This window comes from Myodes glareolus, chromosome 7, assembly GCF_982192425.1.
Source record: "Myodes glareolus chromosome 7, mMyoGla1.1, whole genome shotgun sequence".
Taxonomy (NCBI): domain Eukaryota; kingdom Metazoa; phylum Chordata; class Mammalia; order Rodentia; family Cricetidae; genus Myodes; species Myodes glareolus.
Window position 1 is genome coordinate 51683799 of NC_142032.1, and position 20316 is coordinate 51704114.

The following is a 20316-nucleotide window of genomic DNA, read 5'->3' on the forward strand; positions in this document are numbered from 1 at the left end:
GTTACCAAATTAAAACTAGCTTTCTGGGGGCTGGAGAGATGGCTCAGTGGTTAAGCGCATTGCCTGCTCTTAACTGAAGGTCCTGAGTTCAATTCCCAGCAACCACATGGTGGCTCACAACCATCTGTAATGAGGTCTGGTGTCCTCTTCTGGCCTGCAGATATATACACAGACAGAATATTGTATACATAATAAATAAATAATTTTTTTTAAAAAAAAAAGGATAAAAGAAACAAGCTTTCTGACCTTCTAGGTCAGTTTCCTAGCCAGACCAATTCCAACTAGCATGATTACTACATTCTGCCTGCCTTAGTCCTTACAAAAAGCAATCTGGAGCTGGTGGTGACGCTCGCTGTTAATCCCAGCACCTGGGAGGCAGAGGTAGGCGGATCTCTGTGAGTTCGAGGTCAGCCTGGTCTACAAGAGCTAGTTCCAGGACAGGCTTCAACGCCACAGAGAAACCCTGTCTTGAAAAACCAAAATAGGAAGAAAAAAAAAAAGCAACCTGAAATGATCTATTAGCCAGTTGCCTCTATGTGACTCCCTCTTCCTTTCCTGACCTTACAAAGACAGCAGATGTTCAATCATTTTCTTGTTGGTTTATTTTTGCTTCTTTGAGTCCTTTTTTGTCTATTGCTGTGGAATAATCTTTTTGTACACTGTGAAGATATGTCACTCCGATTGGTTTAATAAAAAGCTGAATAGCCAATAGTTAGGCAGGGTTTCCAGGCACAGAGGACACTGGGAAAAGTAAAGGTGGGGTCTCCAGCCAGATGGAGAGAAAGCAGCCTGGTCTACAGAATGAGTTCCAGGACAGGCTCCAAAACTACAGAGAAACCCTGTCTCAGAAAAAAAGAAAGAAAGAAAGCAAGCAAGAAAGAAATAAGAAAGAAAAAAAAGCCCTAAGCTACTGTAATTAATAATAAGTCTGTGTTGTTATTGGGGAGTTGACAGTCTGATGAAAAAGTTCAACTCAGTTTATTAAATCAGAACACATTGGCAGGGCGGTGGTGGCACATGCCTTTAATCCCAGCACTTGGGAGGCAGAGGCAGGCAGATCTCTGTGAGTTCGAGGCCAGCTTGGTCTACAAGAGCTAGTTTCAGGACAGGATTCAAAAAGCTACAGAGAAACCCTGTCTCGAAAAACTAATAATAATAATAATAATAATAATAATAAATCAGAACACATTCTAGTTCATGAAATGAAGTGTTTCCCAAGTCTAGAATCACAAAATAAAGCCAATGTAAATCTTTAAATGATCTAATTGGTCTGAGGCAGACCAATTTTTTTTTAAACAAGATTTAAAAAAATGCTTATGTAGATTGCAGTCTGTGGGGTGGTGGGCACATAAACAATAAGAAGAAAATTCCAGAAAGGGTTGGGTACTCTAAATACAAGATAAGTCAGAGTAGATTGAGAAGAAGATGGGGGGAACTAGTTTAGGCAGGGTATGCAAAAGGAATACATCTGGGGAAGTGTAGGAGGAGTTTTTGTCAGGACCACTGGCTCCCCAGTAAATGCACAGAGACTTAATATTAATTATAAATGCTCGGCCAATAGCTTAGACTTGTCTCCAGCCAGCTCTTACAACTTAAATTAACCTGTTTCTATTCCTCTATGTGCTGCCCCGAGGCTCATTTACATCATCTATCAACTTTCCATGTTACTTCTGCATCTGGCTCAAGACTCCTCAGACTCTGCCCTTCTTCCCGGCATTCTCTCTGTCCCTAAAATGCTGCCTAGCTATCAGTCAATCAGCTTTTTGTTAACAAATAGAGGGACACATTTTCACAGTATACAGAAGGATTATTCCACAGCAGGATTATTCCACAGCAGGGAATTGATGATTACCTTTAGCACTTAAGATTATTTTTTTTAAAAAATTTATTTTAAAGTGTGTGTGTGTGTGTGTGTGTGTGTGTGTGTGTGTGTGACAGCACATATGTGGAGCTCAAAGGAGAACTTGGGAGAACCGATTCACTCCTTTTACCATGTTGATCCTGAGATCAAAGTCAGGTCGTCAGACTCTGCAGTACATTCCTCTCCCAAGTAAGTCACTTCACCAATCCAAAGAGCAGTGTGACATTTTTGCTGAGACCTAAACAAGGGACAGGTGTCAGTCCTGAGACCACAGGTTTCTGGTGAGCCAAACTCTTCCACAGCCTCACCTTGCCTTCTCAGACACATTGGCACTTCAATGTTCCCAGCATACCTGCATCTGATGGCTCAAAATGTTTACATGGACAACTTTTATCAGCTCCTCCCCCTCCCTGTCCTGTAATTATTTATTTAGAAAGTCATTTTGTTATCTGGATTCTCTACTACATGTATTACTACTCTCTACTGGTTCTCAAGAGTCCAAGAGTGTCACTCAGTGTCTGACATTTATCAGGGACATTGTCACTATCGTTTATTGAATAGCAGGCTGCCTGGCAGGCCTGGTACCTCAAGTATTTAGATGTATGGTAGGAAATAAGTCAGTCTAGGTGGGGCCGCTGAACCCAAAGCCTAGCTTGGTCTGGCAACAAAGTAGCATTTGATTTCATTTTGAACTGTGAACTGATAACCATACTTTCAGAAGTTTCCTCTGGAAGATACATACTATGTAGTTTGAATGGGAGAGTATTGTGTATCTATTTCCTCTGAATTGAATATTTCCTCAAGAGGGAGGAGGGCGGGGCCCTAAAATTCAAGGAGCTAGTGTCAGTGACCAGGTTCAATAAATTCAGAATGCTACAAGAGTCTCAAATCCCCTCCACACAGTTATAAAGGCAGCAAATGGGAGAGGAAAGAGGATAGACTCTTAGGGGAATTGCCTGCAAGTTGACCAGGGGGCCCCAGGGAAGCAGCTTTTGCGAGTTCTCCCTCATGCTGGTGGGCTTTTTAGTCAAGCAGTGACTTTGCATCACCCATGGGCCTTTAAGTGACACCTTTAAACTTACTGCTTCACCAAGCTAGGTTTGGGTGGGGTTGATTCTTTGGCCATCTTCCCAGGAAAAGCCACACAAACAAATGGAATAAAAGCAAAGAGGCCTGGTATGTTGGAAACTTGGCCCTCAAAAGAGCACTGTTGAGAGAGGGGGCCTTTGGGAAATGACTGGGTGGTGAGAGCTCTTGTAGATTATGGGATTAACAGGTTAGTGGGTTATGAAAGGAGTGGTTTTGTTATAACAACTTGTTCTGTAGAGCTGGGGGCCGAGCTCAGTGGTCAGAAGCAGCTCAGAAAGCAAAGTCTCTTGACCTCTAGGCCCTTCTGTCTCTTGTCCTCTTTCTCCACCCCCAAGTGTAGGGAGGGGCTTTCTCTAAAGTACTCATATTGGCCTAAAGATTGTCACACACACACACACACACACACACACACACACACACACACACACACACACACAGAGTGTGGGAGGTCCTTCTGTCTATGTGTTGTTTTTACTGGCCAACGAATAAAGAACTGCTTTAAGCCTATGTCAGGGAAGAACAGAACTAGGCAGGGAAAGTTAGGCTGTATGCTGGGAGAAAGAAGAGTGGAGTGAGGGGGATGCCATGGATCAGCGGCCAGAGTCAGACATGCCAAAACTTTGCCGATAAGCCACTGCCACATGGCGATACACAGAATACTAGAAATAGGTTAAATTAATATATAAGAGTTAGCCAGTAAGAAGTTAGAGCTAATGGGCCAAGCAGTTATTTAAATAATATAGTTTCTGTGTGATTATTTCAGGTCTAAGCTAACCGGGCAGCCCGTAACCAACAAGTGACCCTTCTTACTACACACACACACACACACACACACACACACACACAAAGAAATGCTGTTGTCATAAGCTCCTTGCCTGTGAGTCCAATCAGTCTGGGAAGGTTCCCTCACAGGAAAGAAGACATGTCAATTTAACTCTCTCCCTTTCCTCCTTTCTTTCTTTCTTTCTTTCTTTCTTTCTTTCTTTCTTCCTTCCTTCCTTTCTTTCTTTCTTTCTTTTTTTTCTTTCTTTCTTGTTTTTCAAGACCATATTTCACCGTGTAGCCCTGGCTTTCCTGGGATAAGACTGGCCTTGAACTCAAGAGATTTACCTGCTTCAGCCTTCTAAGTGTTGAGATTAAAGCTGTGTGCCACCCTTGCCCAGTTTCTTTCTTGTTTTGTTTTGTTTTTGTTTTGAGACAGCTCAGGCTAGCCCCCAACTCACTGTTTAGCTGAGGATGACTTCAAACTCATTCTGCTTCTACCTCCAGGGCACTGAGATGGCAGGAGTTTACTGCCAGGCCTGCTTCAGTGCTGAGGTTGAACCTGGGGCTTCGTGCACACCAGAGAAGCCATTTTCTAGCTAAGCTATGTCCTCAGTCCACAATCACACTTCTGAAGCATCCTCAGAGACAACTTTTATTATCTGAGAGACTGTGTGTGTGGAGGAACTGAACCCCATGGCCTTGGTAAGAGAGGCAAGTGATCTACCCTCTGCCTCTGAGATACAGCCCCAGCACACCCTCCCCACCACGATTATTCCCAAGTTCATTTCTCCTCTTTCTTTCTCAGTACTTATCACCAGTTCATACCCAGAGGCCCTGAGCCCTCTCCCTACTGCAGCCCAGGGGGCATCATATCCTCATTCACCTGGTCCTTCTCTGTTATATATTTTTGTGGGACTCTGGCATATATATGTTTAATTAAAAATTGTTTACTCCTATTTATCTACAAGAATTTTATTTCATAGCCTGAAGTATTAAGACTTAAGAGAGTCAAAAGTTTTTATTTCCTTTATACTCTGAATCCTTTCCATTGTTGGAGGAGCTGGCCTTTGACACTGAAAAGACTTTAAGAGCTCCCTTTCCCCTGACTTCTGGACACCATTTATATCACAGCTATAAGCTCCCTAGTACAGACACACTTCTGATGTTGCTCGTGATATCACCAATTAGTAATACACTTTCTACAAGGCACATGGTACCAATAATTAATCACCAGGTGTCATAGTCTGTTTTCTGTTGCTGTAACAGAATCCTAGACACTAGTTATAAAACGTTAGAGGCTTATTTAGCTCCTGCCTTTGAAGGCTAGGAAGTCTAAGAACAGGCTTCCACACCTGAAGAGTGCCACAACATACAGCACAACACAGAGAACTGCATGGTAATGCCAAGCAAACATGCCAGACAGCAAGATTTCTGTGCGTGTGTACATACCATTGTGAGCATGTGGCGGTCAGAGGACAACTCTGTGGAATTGGTTCCCCTGCCCCCTTTTATGTGGGATCTGAGGATTGAACTTGGATCATCAGGCTCGGACAGCAGATGTGTTTCCCTGCTGAACCATTTGGTTAGTTCAGTGTACCACACAGGTTCATTTGTTGTTGCTGGTGTTGGTCATCTTGTGTAAGATAGGGTCATCTGGAAAGAGTGAACCTCAATCCATCGGATTATCCTGCAGGCAAGTCTATTGGACATTTTATTACTCTATGATAGAGGTAGAAGGGCCTAGCCCACTGCGGGCAGTATCATGGGTAGTCCTGGATTGTGTAAGAAAGCAGGTTGAGCAAGCCAGGGGAGCAAGCCAGTAAGCAGCATTCATCTATGGCCTCTGCATTTGTTTCTGCCCTGACTTACCTCAGTGATGGACTGTGATCTGGGCATGTGAGTCAAATAAACCCTTCCCCAAGTTTCTTTAGGTCATGGTGTTTATCATAGCAATAGAAAACAAACTAGAACATACATATGCTGAAGCGCCATACTTTGGTGAGTCATTTCCCTGAATTCCAAAAAGGATGTTTGGTTTTAGAATAAACAAAAGAAGCCAGGATGTTTGAAAAGGTATGTGCATAACGTGCTGTGAGCCACCGGAAAGGGAACATTATGCCTTGTTCCCCCAACTTGCACCTCTCATGCAAGAGCTGCTGCTGCTACTGCTTAGGAAAAACGGGGGCACATTGGCAAAAATCCCCAAAGCATCTGTTTCTCAGGAGATTCAGTAGCCATGGGTGTGGACTAAGAGCAGAGGATTAGCTAAGGTAGCAGAGTTTCTGACACTGCCAGCCGAGACAGCTGACAGGGAGGATTAGATGAACTTGTTCCCTTTCCCTGGGTCAGCGGTAGCAGGGACTAACAACAGCTCCACACTGCCACCCACAAAACTTGCAGAGTTCCTTTAATCGTTCAGGGATTCTGACAGGTAAAATTTTGTCTCTTTTTCCACATAGAAAAGAATTTAAGGCTAGCTAGTATCGTATAAAGCAGAGTAAAAGTTTATTAAAGATTATATATATATATATATATATATATATATATATATATATATGGAATGAGATTTAAGAAAGCATAACCAAGTGTGTATACAAGATTCTCAAGAGAGTCACAGTTAGGTGTCATAGCCTAGCATTAGCCCACGCAAAGCATTCTGGGAGATCGCAAGTCACATCTTAAAGGGTTGCTAAGAATCTTTTTTTTTTTTTTTTATCCTTTTCTTTCTTTCTGGTAAGGGATTTTATGGGGTGGCTCTAGAAGTGACTAACTTAGTAGGATAATCTACTAGGGTTGCACAGAGTTGGGGAAGATTATGACATGGCCTTCGTATTGTAAATGGGAGTTTCTAGCGAAGTTCCTGGAAGCTTATAGGCTTACAGCTCAGAAGAGAGAAAAGCCCTAAGTAGTGGTTAACGGTGTTGGAATCTTGATTCTTAGCTGCTGGGACGCTTTAACCAGACTCCAGAGTGAGGGCCTTCTTTCCCTTCCAGTGTTCCCAGACATTTCCATTTTTAATGTCCTACCTCAATGTTTAGCCCTATGCTTACTTCCAAAGGCACTTGCAGCCTAAAACCAAGGGTGGTAAACACCATCACCACCTCACCACCCCTGAAATCTTTTCCACTGAGGTAAACTGAAATTGGAAGAAGAAATTCACAGGCAAATGTTAAGTTGCAACTATTAGAAGGCCGCGGAATGAAGGTTCTACCCGCGCCTATTCTGGAAGGAAGACTCCTAGTTGAGAGGCAGGAAGCGACCAAAGGTGCAGATGAAGATGGAGGAGTCTGGGAAGGAAAAACGACTGAGTGAGGTGACAGGTTTGGGGTGAAGGGAGAACTGGAAGGCTGATACAGGAAGGGGGTGTGGCAGAGTTTGTTTCGAAAAAGGGGGCTGTCTTATGGTAGCCACTGATAGGAATTAAAAACAACAGCAACAATATTGGGCAGTTGAGATGGCGCAGCAATAACGGTGCTTGTCGCCCACCCTGACAACCTGAATTCTATGCGATCCACATAGGAGAGAACTGACTCTGCAAGTTGTCTTTGGAGCTCCATAGCTGTCCTGTGGTGTGCACACCCAAACATACACACAAAACGAATGAATATGTGTAAGTTAAAAATTTAAATCTCTGCGTCTACCCCATTCACAGTTACCTGAGGGGTTCTAAAAGGGAGGGGAATCGGCGTGACTTCCTTTGTCTACAATTCTAAGCAAAGCTTTGGGGGTCACCTGCATAGTAGGGGTGAGGTTTTCCTCTCTCATGTAGAGAGGATGTGAGTTTCCCCAGGACAGTGCACCACTAATGCGTCCACTAAGACCTTTGCGTTTTCATTCTTTTGTAACTTTTTAGCGAGAAAGGTGTCTCAACCCTCCAGGTGCTCTCCAGAGCCCCATCTAAGGATTACAATTCCCGCAGGAGCAGCAGGCATGGCTCGGGAAATTACGCAGCACTAAGTGCGTGGCATACTAGGATCAGCACTGAAACCTGAACCAAACACCTACTCTACCCACGCCACAGCCTCGACAGAGTCATTTTTTTCCCCCTTTCCTGCCAAAGGCTTCGCTTCCGTTCCAGCTCCAATTTCCGAAACCATTCTTCTCTAGGAAAAGCTTGGGAGGGAAACAGACACACACAAACCATAATGTAGTGAGTAAAGCGCATGCGCCCACGGTGTCCGCTCGGGCAGCTAAGAGGCCCTCCAGTCGCCCAGCTCAATCGCCTGCGCATGCGCAGACTCTAAACCAACACCCCGGGAGTTGAGGCGCGGGTTTGCTGGCGCGTTTTTTAGCGAAGTCGCACGTGAAGGATAGCGGTGGCTGGAGCAGGGTGAGTGCCGGCCGAGATCCGGGCTGTGGACGCAGCTTAAGGGAAAGATTTGCAGGCGGCAATAGGGCGGAGCCGAGAGGCCTGTGAGACCGAGTGGGGAGGGGTCGAACGTGGAGCGTGGGACTTAGCAAGCCTGGGACCCGGATCCTCGTTGCTATGCAACCGGGGGCGTTGTTACTAGGTAACCCAGGAGGAGAGTGTTTGGAAAAGCGGGTTCGAGAGCTGAGGTCCAGTAGAGGGAGCAGCTACCAGACTTAGGGATGAGGCCAGAGCTGAGCAGTGTACCTCCCGTAACCCCATGGTTCTGCCTCCTGCCATCCCAGTTGGAGCCCCCCTCTGGGTACCCCGACCTTACAGGCCTTGCGACGCCACTATGAAGCGCTTGGCAGGGCATGTGCTGTTCGAAATAGCACATGCCACTGACACCCTGTCGTCGGGAGTCTGGCCTTGGGAAGGGAACAGCAAGGCTGCTCCCTTTTGCAGGCACCCTGCCCCCCATACAGTTGCTGGGTAGCAGCTGTCAGGGTTTTAGCTAGGGCTGCCTTCGACCTGCCAGAACGCTGACTTCATTCTCCTTAGTGGTGACTTCGCCACGTTTAGGAACTTCCACCTCAGCAATGCTTCTCATGTGGCTGTTGTATATTTGGATTCACTGTTCAAATAACCTACCCGTCCCCTCCCCCAACAAGTCTTTATGGCTTACACTTGTGGCTTCTTGGTGGGTTTCTGATATTCTTTTAGCAAGCATTTATTAGTCATTCTATACGAGGTGCTAGTGATTCCAAGAAAGTTAGTGTCAAGTTAGACTGAGTTGCTGGGAGGCTGTGGAACAAACCGTGAACACGGTGCTTGCACAAACAGTTTAATTTCTCAAAGCCACTCTTAACCCACTTTCAACAGGATTTACACTGGAGGAGATTGAAAGTCAGATAGGTGAAGTAACAGGTGTAAAGGCAGTGACAGAAAGCTTGTGATAGAATTCAGCCTATGCCCTTTGTACAGAGCCCCTTAGGACGCTTTGCTTTAAAGTGCACTTTTCTTCTCTGGGCTGCTGACCTTTGCAACTGCTGTCTGATTCTGCCTCAGGAATCCTGGGGCACTTTAAAAACAAAAAAGGCTCTGAACCCCTCCCTGGGAGAGTCTGAGTGGGTTGCCCGGGTGGGGCAGACATCCTTGTTTAACAGGCTGTGCCGGCAGTCCAGATGGGCAGTCCAGAGCTGAGGACCGCTGATTCACAGGACGGTGTTTGAGTAGTGAAGGGACTGTTGGAGCCAGCAGAGGGCACCAAGTTAGTTCCTGCCCTTGTAGTGATTTATAGTGAGAAGTGAAAAAGAAGAGGAAGGAGTCCGAAGGGGGCCGTGTGGACAGCTCCACCCTACCCTGGCTGAGCAAACCACAGCTGAACTTAGAGCGACTTCTTACCACCATAGTAAGTAAAGCAGTACGCCTAGCTGAGACTGCTCCTGCCCGAGCTTAAGTGCAGCTGTTTGAACAGGTGTGGCCAGTCTCAGCAGCGCTATCCGAGGCTGGTCCCTCTCTTACCTCCTAGGTTCATAACCTGTAGACTCAGCAGGTGGGCCATCCCCTACTGTGAGGGCTCCTGCTCTTGGGAGATTTGGGGGAGATTTCTGCTTTGAGCTTGATTGTGGTCGGTGGAACTGTGTTTCTGTGGGCAGAGCAGGCATTACCAAGGCAGTACTGAAGTGTGGACAATTGAAAGGGCAAGCCTGAGCTTCTGGGCTTGGGGATCAAGTCCCACTTCTGCTCTAAGCCAAGTGGAGCATAATGCTAACTATAGGATAATTACAGCTGGTGAGATGCTCCATAGGGAAAAGGCACCTGCCGCTAAGCCTGATGATGACCTTGGTCCCTGGGACCCACGTGGTAGGAGAGAATCAGCTCGCTCGAGTTGGTCTCACTTCCACACATGCATACTTGTACACACATGCTGTTCTTTTGTAACTCAGTAGTAGAGTGCTTGCCTATCTGATAGCTCTGAGTTTGATTTCCAGCTACACACACACACAACCGTCAGAATTAATTGAAGTAGATAATAAGCACTTGGTACTTATAAATTACTATACAAATAAATTTGATAGCACATACATATTACTACTTATTGAGTACCTCCTGTTTGTCTGAGTAAGCAAAAAGGTTTCAGAAATGCTTCCATCTTTTAGCGGCCAAGACTGTTTGGTTCTTAATGACTGTAGCATCTTTGTGGATTAATAATTTGATGAGGAACTGGGCCATGGTGGTGCATGCCTTTAATCCTAGCACTCAGGTGGATCTCTGAGTTTGAGGCCAGCCTGGTCTACAGAGAAAATTCCAGGACAACCAGGGCTACAAAGAGAAACCATGTCTCAAAACAACAATAATAATTTGGTGAAGGCTGGCATGTACCTCCGTTGGTAGAGTGCTTGCCTTTATGCACAAAGCCCTGGGTTCAGTCCCCAGGGCGACATATGGGAGGCACACACTTGTAAACTCAATACTTGGGAGGTGGAAGCAGGAGGACCAGGAGTTCAAAGTCATCCTCAGTTGCATAAAAAGTTCAGGTCAGCCTGGGTTACATCAGACCCCACAACAATGTAAGTACTTTTTTTATTTTATTTATTTATTTTTTTTGAGATGGGGTTTCTCTGTCCTGGCACTCACTTTTATAGGCCAGGCTGACTTCAAATTTTCACAGCTTCCCCTGCCTTTGCTTCCTGAGTGTTGGGATTAAAGGCATGCACCACCAACTGCCTGGTAAAAAACTGTGAAATTCTTAAGAGGCATGAGGAAGCATGATGGTGGTGGTCAGATTCCTATTGCCTGGGCTTAGGAACTGGTAAAGAAAGCTGGCATAGAAAACCCAGCAGGCTGCCGTGGGAGTTGCAGCTCACATCACCCTGACCTTCTAGTAGGGAAGAGGTGACACCTGATCCCTCCTGTTGGAGGTCCTTGGATATAGGATTCAACCCAAGATAGCAACCCTGCTCTTTAAGGCCCAACGTGACCCAGATAGCTCAGAAACTAACCCACGTTTCCCACATCTCCCACCAGTGACAGGTGGGAGCCATCTGGCTCTTGGTTTGTGCCAGAGGGTAGCATGCTTTCCCAGCCTAAGGTTCTTCCCCTTGAACTCTGTGTTTTGCACCTTCACTTGACCTTACAGGCCTCAGGAGGGGTGTCGGGCAGCTGTTTCTGGGCCAGAAGTTACCCCAAATGTAGTATTTTTAGAAGTCTTTTTCTGGAGCCTTTTCTGCCCAAATGGGAAATCTTCTTTCCCCTCTCTGCTATCCAGATGGCTCTAGGTTTGTGGCCAACTCCCCCAGTACCCTGGCAACCACAAACACTTCAAAACCTGGCCTTTTCTCCACCTTAGAGGCTTGCCTCTGAGCTCAGAATCACAGAAACTCTGGAGCTGCCGGTGACTTGTTGAGCCTGAGAGAGAACAGGATTTGCTAGAGCCCTTTGACATTGCTCCAGCAGAGTTGCCAAAAAGAAGGTGGGCCTGCAAACGTTCTTCCTGCCTGCTCCTCACCTGCTTCAGTAAGTTGGTACTTGCTGAATCGTAACTCATCCGTGGCATCATATCACGGATGAGATCAGAGCACAAAGTGCCTGGGTAAATTTTCACTGTAATTCCCTGAGATGGTTGGTAGATGCCAAGTGTGTTTTGGCTTACAGATAATCTATTATGTGACTTATCAGTAACTTCTAAATTGAACACGGCACAACCGAGTGGTTGTGGACAAAGAAGGAGAGCTCTTCAGAGGCACCTGAATTCACAGCTGGGTTTTCCCACATACTGCCTATTCTTCCTGGATTTCATCATCAGGGGATAACAATGCCTACCTCGATAAGTACCTGTGAGGTGGAGATTAGTGCACACAAAACCAGTCCAGTGTCGGCTTTTCATTCAAAGTAATCTTCCCTTAAGGGCTGTTCCTTAACCCTTTGCTTATTTTGGCTTTAGGAAGTTGAAGTCATTGTGTCAATGGTGTGACAGAACACACACACAGAGAGAGAGAGAGAGAGAGAGAGAAATATGCCCCTAGCAATTTGCACTTATATGCACAAGCACGCACACACACACACACACCACCACCACCACCAGTTTCTTTTTCATCTACCCTTTCTGGTTCAGAGCTCACCTATCCCTTGTAATTTAATACATAGGAAGATACCTTTTATCAAAATCATTAGCCTTTTGGCCTGGCTTTCTGCAATATCTTCAGAGGAGAAAGGTTGAAAACAGCTCTCTCAAATACACCTTTTATGTGAATAGCGCCATTTTCAGAAAGCTCTCTAGCTCACACAGGATTGGAGTGGGTATTTGCCAAGGGGACCAGCCATGTCTTAAAGAGTTGATACCTCTGAGAAAGAAGAGTGGCTAATGATGGAGTTGATTCCAATGCCCAGAGATTTGGTTTATCACATGTATATAATGAAACTTCTAGAGAAATTCAGAAAAGACAGGGCTTGGCAAGCTTCCTGATCACTAAACGTATAGAGGCCTTCTGATGGTGGAATGCCCAGAGAGGGCACGGAATCTCTGCACTCCTTCCCCCATACCTTGTGCTGCCACCCTTACAGCTGGTGTATGTCACTATTCTTTATAATAGATATCTGTGATTATCCAGCCAGTGAACCTAAGTGTTTCCCTGTACCGAGGTTATATTGGGAGGGGGGCACCAACCAGCTCCCAAATCATGACACGGGGACTTATTATTAGTTATGAATGCTCAGCCTTAATTTGACGCTTGTCCCACTAGTTCTTATAACTTAAATTATCCTGTTTCTCTTCATCTACGTTTTGCCTCAGGGCTTTTTTACCTTTCCTTTTTTCTGCATATCTTACTTTCACTGCTTCTTCATGTCTGTCTGGCCGCTACCTAACTTCTGGCCCTGGTGGGTCCCTCTCTTTCTCCCTTGTTCTCGTCTCCTTTCTTCTCTCCTGAGCCTAGATTTCTCCTCCTACTTATCCTCTCTGCCCGCCAGCTCCGCCTATCCTTTCTCTGCCTAGCTATTTAATAGAACAATTTTTAATAGAACAATTAGGTGCCTTAGGCAGGCAAGATGCATCAGCAGCACGTCCTTATATAATTAAACAAATGCAGCATAAACAAACGTAACACACCTTTGCACAGTTATAGTCCACAACATAAACAAATGTAACACACCTTTGCACAGTTAAATTTCCACACCATTTCCCTGAACTCTTGACTCTCCTTAGCCAATTGATTGGACCTGATAAAGGGGCTGTAGGAACCTTGACTGATATCTAGACAGAGAGCAGATGAAATAAGCAAGGACTTGGTGACTGGCTTCTGAAGTTGTGGACAGGGGTCCCTTGCCGCTCATCGCTCGAAAGCAAATACTCAGGAGAGAATTGGTGGGAAGGGAATCAGATTCATTTAGGGCCGGCCCCTGAGAAAACAGGGCACTGTTGGCCTCAAATCTCCATCTTGTGGAGTGCAGATAAATAAAAGGGTTTGTAGAGTGAAATGGGGGGGGGCTACATGCTGAGTCTCTCATGTCTTCTCATCCAGGACACGCAGCTCCATCTTTTTCCTCTTTCTGGCCACAACATCATGAGAGATAGACCTTGACTTCAACCTCCTGGGGCCAGTCCTGAAGTTCTTAGATAGACATGACTTGTGGGAAAGTGGGACTTCATATCCATTTATTCACATGTTTTGTGTTAGTTGGAGCATGGAATTAAAGAACAAGGAAGGAGAGTACACACCCTGATGTAATCCAAACATTACCAGAAGTTATGGATTCTGTAAATATAAAGAGTACTTGTTACCTAGCTACTGTTTTAGGGGTCAAGGCCATGCACATGCTAGGCAAGCCATCTGTCACTGCGCTCCCAACAGTTACCATCTTAATCATTAGGGTGCAGCTTCTCTGCAGTTGTTAATAAGGTGCCAGTGGGCATAAGAACAGGAAATCACCTTGGAAAGGATAACCCACTACACAGTGGTCACGCTATGTAGACGTGTTCAGCCAAACCACTGGTCATGGGAATCAACTCGCTCATTAGTCACCTTTCTTCCTCAGAGGTTGAGGATGAAAGTCTCGTCCTTCTGAAGGCTTGGGTGGCTCCCCTGGCAACTACCCCTCTGACCCTGAGGTTATCTGGGAAGATCTCTAAAAGTGGCCTTACTAATGTAAACTGTATGTTGGAAAGGGCTGTCTTTCACCCTTCATCCTCTGAAGATGTTGCAGGAAGCTGGCTAAAAGGCCATTCATTTTGACAAAAGGTATCTTTTTTGTTCTTTCCACACAAGTATTAAATTAGATGAGATATGTGAACTCTAAGTAAGGAAAGATAGCTGAAAAACAAAACTGCTGGTGTGTGTGTGTGTCTGTGTATCTCTTGTGTATGTGCACTATATCATAACCCTTGACACAGAGTGACCTCAACTTCCCACTCCCAAATAGACAAAGGGATGAGACTCTGCTTCCGGGTAGGCAGTGTCAAAACCAAGTGGAATTAGAAGATGTCCAGTGCAGAATGGATTGCTTGCTTGCTTGCTGGGGATGTGGTCAGAAAAATAAAATAAAATAAAAAATAAAAACAAAACAAAAATGCACACGTAGTCACAGAAATCTTCCAGTGGCTGTTGAGTGACAGTATAGGAGGAGCAGGGGTTAGCTTTCCCTGTGCTTAGAACGTTCTCTACTCTGGACAGTTGAATCATTGAGGGCCTCATGTCCAGGACCAGGTCACAGAGAGACAATGCCATCAGTACCAGTGTACTTGGATACAGACACTTTGTACCACTCTCAGGCAATGCCATTGAGGAGCCCAGGTTGAGATCTGCTGAATACTTTAACCCCCAGAAAGGGTAGGATTTGGGATCAGAGGCCTGGGTTGAAATCCTTCTAAACCCAGTGACCTTGCACACTATTTCTTCACGTCTGTGCCCACAGGGACAGGGAGAAAAACCACCTTGTGTAATGGCCCTGCAGAGATACTGCTGCAAACGCAATCCTCCTTATATGCTGTTCACCGAGTGCTTTATTTTACATTGGTGTACAGTGGTAATCCTACTTACAAGCTATTTTTAAGTTACTTTTTCTATCAGCTTTGGCTTTAGTACGTTATAAGCTTTTGGGATGAAGCCTTTAGAGACTTACAATTCCCCCATGACCATGGTGCCTGAGACCTACGTAGAGACAGACCTTCGGATTTTGGAACCGGAGGGATAGACTGAAGTGAGGTCTTGGCCACTTTAAGGCATGGAATAGTAATGATGGTGAGTTGCTCTGGCGGAGAATACAAAAGAGGAAGTTGTGAATCGGATGGATGTGCCCAGCTTAGATTGCAAGTCCTGGTTCATCCTTTTTCGGCACACAGCTCTTCTCCGGTTCAACTGGGATGCTTGCTATGGACCAGGGGTGGAGAAGGGAAGGACAGACAGCTGGGAAAGTAAGATTGTCCATCAGGTCTGGTTCACTGCTTACCCTATGGCCCTCTCTTGACAGGCGCAAACATGGCAGGCTCAGACAGCAGTCCGTCATGGAGCAGGCATCTGTTCAAAGCCATCCTAATGGTCCTCGCGGCCCTTCTCCTCGTCCACGCATCATCGTCCCAGTCCCATCGAGACTTTGTCTCACCTGGCCAAGAGAAGAGGGAAGCCTCGGCTGATCTTTTGACCCAGATTGGCCGATCTCTGAAGGAGACACTGGATTCCTGGCTGGGGCCAGAGACCATGCATGTGATTTCAGAGGTAAGGAAGGTGCCTGTCGTGGCTGTGTGCAGAAACAAATGGAGAGACATATGAACGCCACCTCACTTGCCCCTACAACCTCTCTGTCCTAGTCCCCACTGCAGAGAGCCCCACCTTCTACAAATACAGCCCAGCAATCCTGCCTCTAGCTGGCTGATTGCCTGGTTCTTACCTTCTGGCCTCTTAGCCCCACCCCATCTTCCAGCTTCTGTCCATTTGGTCAGAAAGGCTATAAAATGGCCAACTCTTCCAAACTCACGTGAGTGGGTACCCACGGAGTCTTTGATCTGAGCCAGACCAAGCTGGCGGAGCACAGAGTGTCCAAGTCCTCACCTATGAAGGTGAGGTAGGGCTCATGAGGGCCTGTGACAGGGTCAGTTTTTCCAGCCAGTGCCATTTCTAGTGTGGTGTCCCTTCTGAGAGTTGATACCAAAGTGCCCAGCCAGTGGTTTATAAAACCCACAACAGTGCTGGAAAAATGCTCAGGGGGTCAAGTGCTTACTATGCAAGTATGCAGGCATGAGTTCCAGTCTCCGGAACATATGTAAAAACTGGGCATGGTGTACATGTTTATAACCTTCAGCAGCGGAAAGTGGGGTGTGCAGAGACAGGTAGGTACCAGGAGCTTGCTGACTGGCCAGCCTAGCAGGAACTAGAGCTCCAGGTTCAGTAAGAACCCTGTCTCAAAAAATAGAGCTGGAGAGGCAGCTCAGAATTAAGAACACCTGCTACTCTTGCAGAGGACCAGAGTTTGGTTTCCACTCCCCACAGGTGGTTCACAACTGACTGTAACTCCAGCCCCAGGGAATCCAACACCCTCTTCTGGCTTCTTTGATCATCCCCTCACTCCCCACACATATTTATTCATGTATATAAACACACATGGATGCATAAATAAAAATGAAATCTTTTTAAAGAAAGTTACATGGAGACTTGAGGAAGGCATTCTGATGTTAGTTTCCAGTCTCATGTGGGCCTGTGTGGGCACAAATGCAGACACGCATGCAAATCCATAACAAAGTGCACACATGCAGACACACATACAAATCTATAACGTAGCGCGCACGTGCAGACACGCATACAAATCTATAACATAGTGCACACATGCAGACACACATGCAAATCCATAACATAGTGCACACATGCAGACACACATGCAAATCCATAACGTAGTGCACACATGCAGACACACATACAAATCCATAACGTAGTGTGCACATGGAGACATGCATACAAATTCATAATACAGTGCAGTTGATTGGCTCCTCCTCTCTCACAAGGCCCAGCCCTGCATGGACATTCTCTCACACACCTTCCTGATTCCCTAGGAGGCTCAGATGCCTCCAGTTTGATAGCGTGGCTACCGTGGGTAATGATAATCCACCCCCATTCACACACAACCGCACCTCCTGCCACCTCCGAAACATCTCAGCTGACCAGCTGAAGACGTCCTGGATTCTGGGTCAGGAGGGAGACATGGCAAAAGAGCCCCCTCACTGGACTTAGAGTCCATGAACTTTTGACTCAAACCTATCTCCACTGGGGAAGAGACAGGTCAGAGATTCCCCTACACGTAGTAGCTGGGCTGTGAGGACCAGACAGAAGAAGAGCCTCATTCATGATGCATTTGTCTCTTTCACAGACCCTGGTCCAGGTGATGTGGGCCATCTCATCAGCCATCTCTGTGGCCTGCTTTGCCCTTTCTGGGATCGCTGCCCAGTTGCTGAGTGCCCTGGGGCTGGATGGTGAGTAGCAGAGAATTAGATAGCCAGGGCTGCGTCTGACCTTGTTGTTGGTGGGAGTTTATCTGTGTGGAATTAGACATTCCCCAGCTGTTTGCAGATACCCCCGGAAGTGCAATAGAAGGGGAGGCTGGAGTTTCTCACCTCTGTCCCGGGGGTTTACTTGTGTTGACATTGTGCAAAGGTGTAATATTTCCTCTTTGGTTAACCACAGCCTTGGGAAGCAGACTGACTGTCCTCATTTAATAAATAAAATGTCCGCAAGAGAAGTAGTCTTCCAGGAGTCCCACGGCCAGGAAACTGGGATTCATACCTGTCTCCCAAGCTTCCCTCCTGCTTGGCTGGTCCTTGCCCCTCTTTGCCCTCACCACATGTCGAGATTGCTGACTTTGTCCTTTTCCTTTTCAGGTGAATATCTCACCCAGGGCTTGAAGCTCAGCCCCAGCCAAGTCCAGACCCTTCTGCTGTGGGGAGCAGCAGCACTGGTCATCTACTGGCTACTGTCCCTACTCCTAGGCTTGGTCTTGGCCTTGCTAGGGCGAATCCTGGGGGGTCTGAAGCTTGTCCTCCTTGTGGCTGGCTTTGTGGGCCTGGTGAGGTCTGTACCTGACCCCTCCACCCGGGCCCTGATGCTCCTGGGCTTGCTGACTCTCTTTGCCTTGCTGAGCCGGCTCACTGGCTCCAGGGGCTCAGGGGCCCACCTGGAGGCTAAGGTCAGAGGGCTGGAGCGCCAGATAGATGAGCTGCGTGGGAGGCAGAGGCGAGCAGCCAAGGCACCCCGGAGTATGGAGGAAGAATGACAGGGCTGTCCCACAGTGACACCCTCACCATACCAAAGAGCTGAGCTGCTTCTGGGTCTCGTGGCCCTCCTTGCAGCCCTCTGCCCTTTCCTTGCCTTGTGTCTGAACCCCTGATACCTTGACCTCTGCACTAGCCCCTAGTCGAGAGAAGAGAACCTGCCCTCTGCAGGTGCTCAGTCAAGGGATGGCTCCCTGCTCTTTCTCTGCTCCCAGCCTGCCTCCCCCAGGACAGGCTGGAGGGAGCTCAGCTCCAGCTTCTGCACCTAGCCAGTACCACTGCCACCAATCTCCATGATGATTAATCCGCTGTTGCCTGGCTTCCTTACAAAAGGCCGTCCCAGGCTGAAGCTCCTGTTTGACTACACGCCAGCTCTCTTCTTCCTACTCAGACTCCCATCACTCCACATCCTGAGTCCCTCAAGACCCTCACCGTGTTCCTCATTGCACAGCAGTGGGAAGGGGCAGGAGATGCTAGACCTGGGGATAAGGGAAAGCAGGGTCCCTGGGGGACTGAGCATCTGGATTCTGTTACAAGTGCCTTAATAGGAGTCAACAGCACCCGCCCATTGCCCTTTGCCACACCAAATGTAGGAAAGTGTGCTATGGCTGCTTCGTGTTCAGAGAGAGGAGTCCCTTGCAGAATTTCAGCTCTCCTGCAGCCAAAGCAAAGGCTAACTCTCCTGCAGCTGGGGCCCTGCAGGGACTGTCAAATGCCCTTTGGGGATTTCAGGGATCTTGAGAAAGGCAGGGGGACTCAATGTCTTGTGTTTCTCCTCCTGTCCACTCTCTGCCATCCCCAAGCAACTGTTGATCAGTGTTGTGTCCCAGCAGCTGGGAAGAGCATGACCTTGCCCCGATCTCTTCTACAGAGCCCAGGGCGAGCCTGCCACTAACCCTTTCCACCAGGGCACTTGCTCACTCTTGGCCTTGGCCTTTAGGGCCCTCGTGGAGGGAGGTGCCCTGTGCCAGGTCCAGCACAGGATGTGAAGACTAAATGCCCATTCTTACTGATAAGGATTGATGTGGAATCACGGCTGCAGTGACATATATTTTTATCGCGCTTGGTTGGTTTGAAGTAAAGTGCACGCTATTTTATTATCTTCTTCTGAATAAAATGTATTTACTCAAAGTCCCTCTGCTGCCAGACTCTCTTCTCTAGCAGGGAGCTGCTGGGAGGAAGGGAGACTCAGGAAGGCAGGCTGTACCTGGTACCCCTCCCTCCAGTAACTTGGAAGGAGGCCAGCACTCTTGTAAAACTTGTAGATCTGGGAGCAGGCTGGGAAACTGAAGGTACTCCTTCCGTTGGGGAGCTGTGATGCCCTGTGCTGGCCTGGAGAGCTTAGGAAGACTGGCTTTCTCTCCCAGACTCAGGAATTTACCACACCAAGGTTTTCACTGTCGTTCTAGGTGGTTCTGTTTTGTGGATGGCCCAGGCATGTCTGTGCTTCTTTTTCCTCTTTAGGTTGCTATGGAGATACCAAATCATCTTCTGAATCTCTCTCAACACTACCCGGGGGCAAGGTTGGGTGGGACCTGAAGTCAGGTCTTCTTTAGAAGGGTTGACCAGCCTGCACCCTGGGGTGGGGCTGAGCACAAACAAACTGTCTCTACGGAACGGCCCAGGGCAGGCCCAGGGTTGTCATCTGGCCTGGTTTGGCCTCTCCTTTCTGGCCCAGCAGCTCTGTTCCCCTAGGTCCCTGAATTCTAGCTCTGATTCTAAAGAGAGATGCCTTTACAGCTGAGATTCTTGTGGGGAGGGCATGAAGCAGAGGAAACGTTTTTCGTTTTTGGTTTTTGTTTTCTCCTTGATCGTCAGCTTCCAAAAGAAATCCCAGAAGAATTCACCTTGTACCTCCTGGCAGAGGCCATCAGTCTGCTCAGTCTCCAGGGAGACTTCTTTCCGACCTGAGGTGCGGGGGCGCTCTGGGTCTGGGATCCGCAGGGCACTAGGACCCGGCGGGGCAGAGGGGGGACAGCCCATGTGCCTGCGTTCCCCTCC

The 20316-nt window shown here is 47.2% G+C and overlaps 1 protein-coding gene across 2 annotated transcripts; it reads left to right on the plus strand.

Annotated features, from left to right (window-relative positions):
* Nucleotides 1-7885: 7885 nt before the first annotated feature.
* On the plus strand, nucleotides 7886-19446 carry Tmem109 (transmembrane protein 109). 2 transcript variants are annotated; one of them, XM_048458657.3, is made up of 4 exons: nucleotides 7886-8045; nucleotides 15531-15775; nucleotides 17418-17520; nucleotides 17926-19446. In XM_048458657.3, the coding sequence occupies exons 2-4, from the start codon at nucleotides 15539-15541 to the stop codon at nucleotides 18315-18317; spliced, it is 732 nt and encodes a 243-aa protein (XP_048314614.3). In that variant the 5' UTR covers nucleotides 7886-8045; nucleotides 15531-15538; the 3' UTR covers nucleotides 18318-19446. The 2 variants fall into 2 exon arrangements, with proteins under 2 accessions (XP_048314614.3, XP_085549752.2); XM_085693626.2 differs by lacking the exon at nucleotides 7886-8045 and adding an exon at nucleotides 9236-9474.
* Nucleotides 19447-20316: the final 870 nt, after the last annotated feature.

Coding starts and splice junctions, on each gene's coding strand:
- Tmem109 (XM_048458657.3), top strand. CDS start 15,539: ATGGCAGGCTCAGACAGCAGTCCGTCATGGAGCAGGCATCTGTTCAAA. Junction 15,776..17,417: donor CCATGCATGTGATTTCAGAG/GTAAGGAAGGTG, acceptor TCTCTTTCACAG/ACCCTGGTCCAGGTGATGTG. Junction 17,521..17,925: donor GAGTGCCCTGGGGCTGGATG/GTGAGTAGCAGA, acceptor TTTCCTTTTCAG/GTGAATATCTCACCCAGGGC.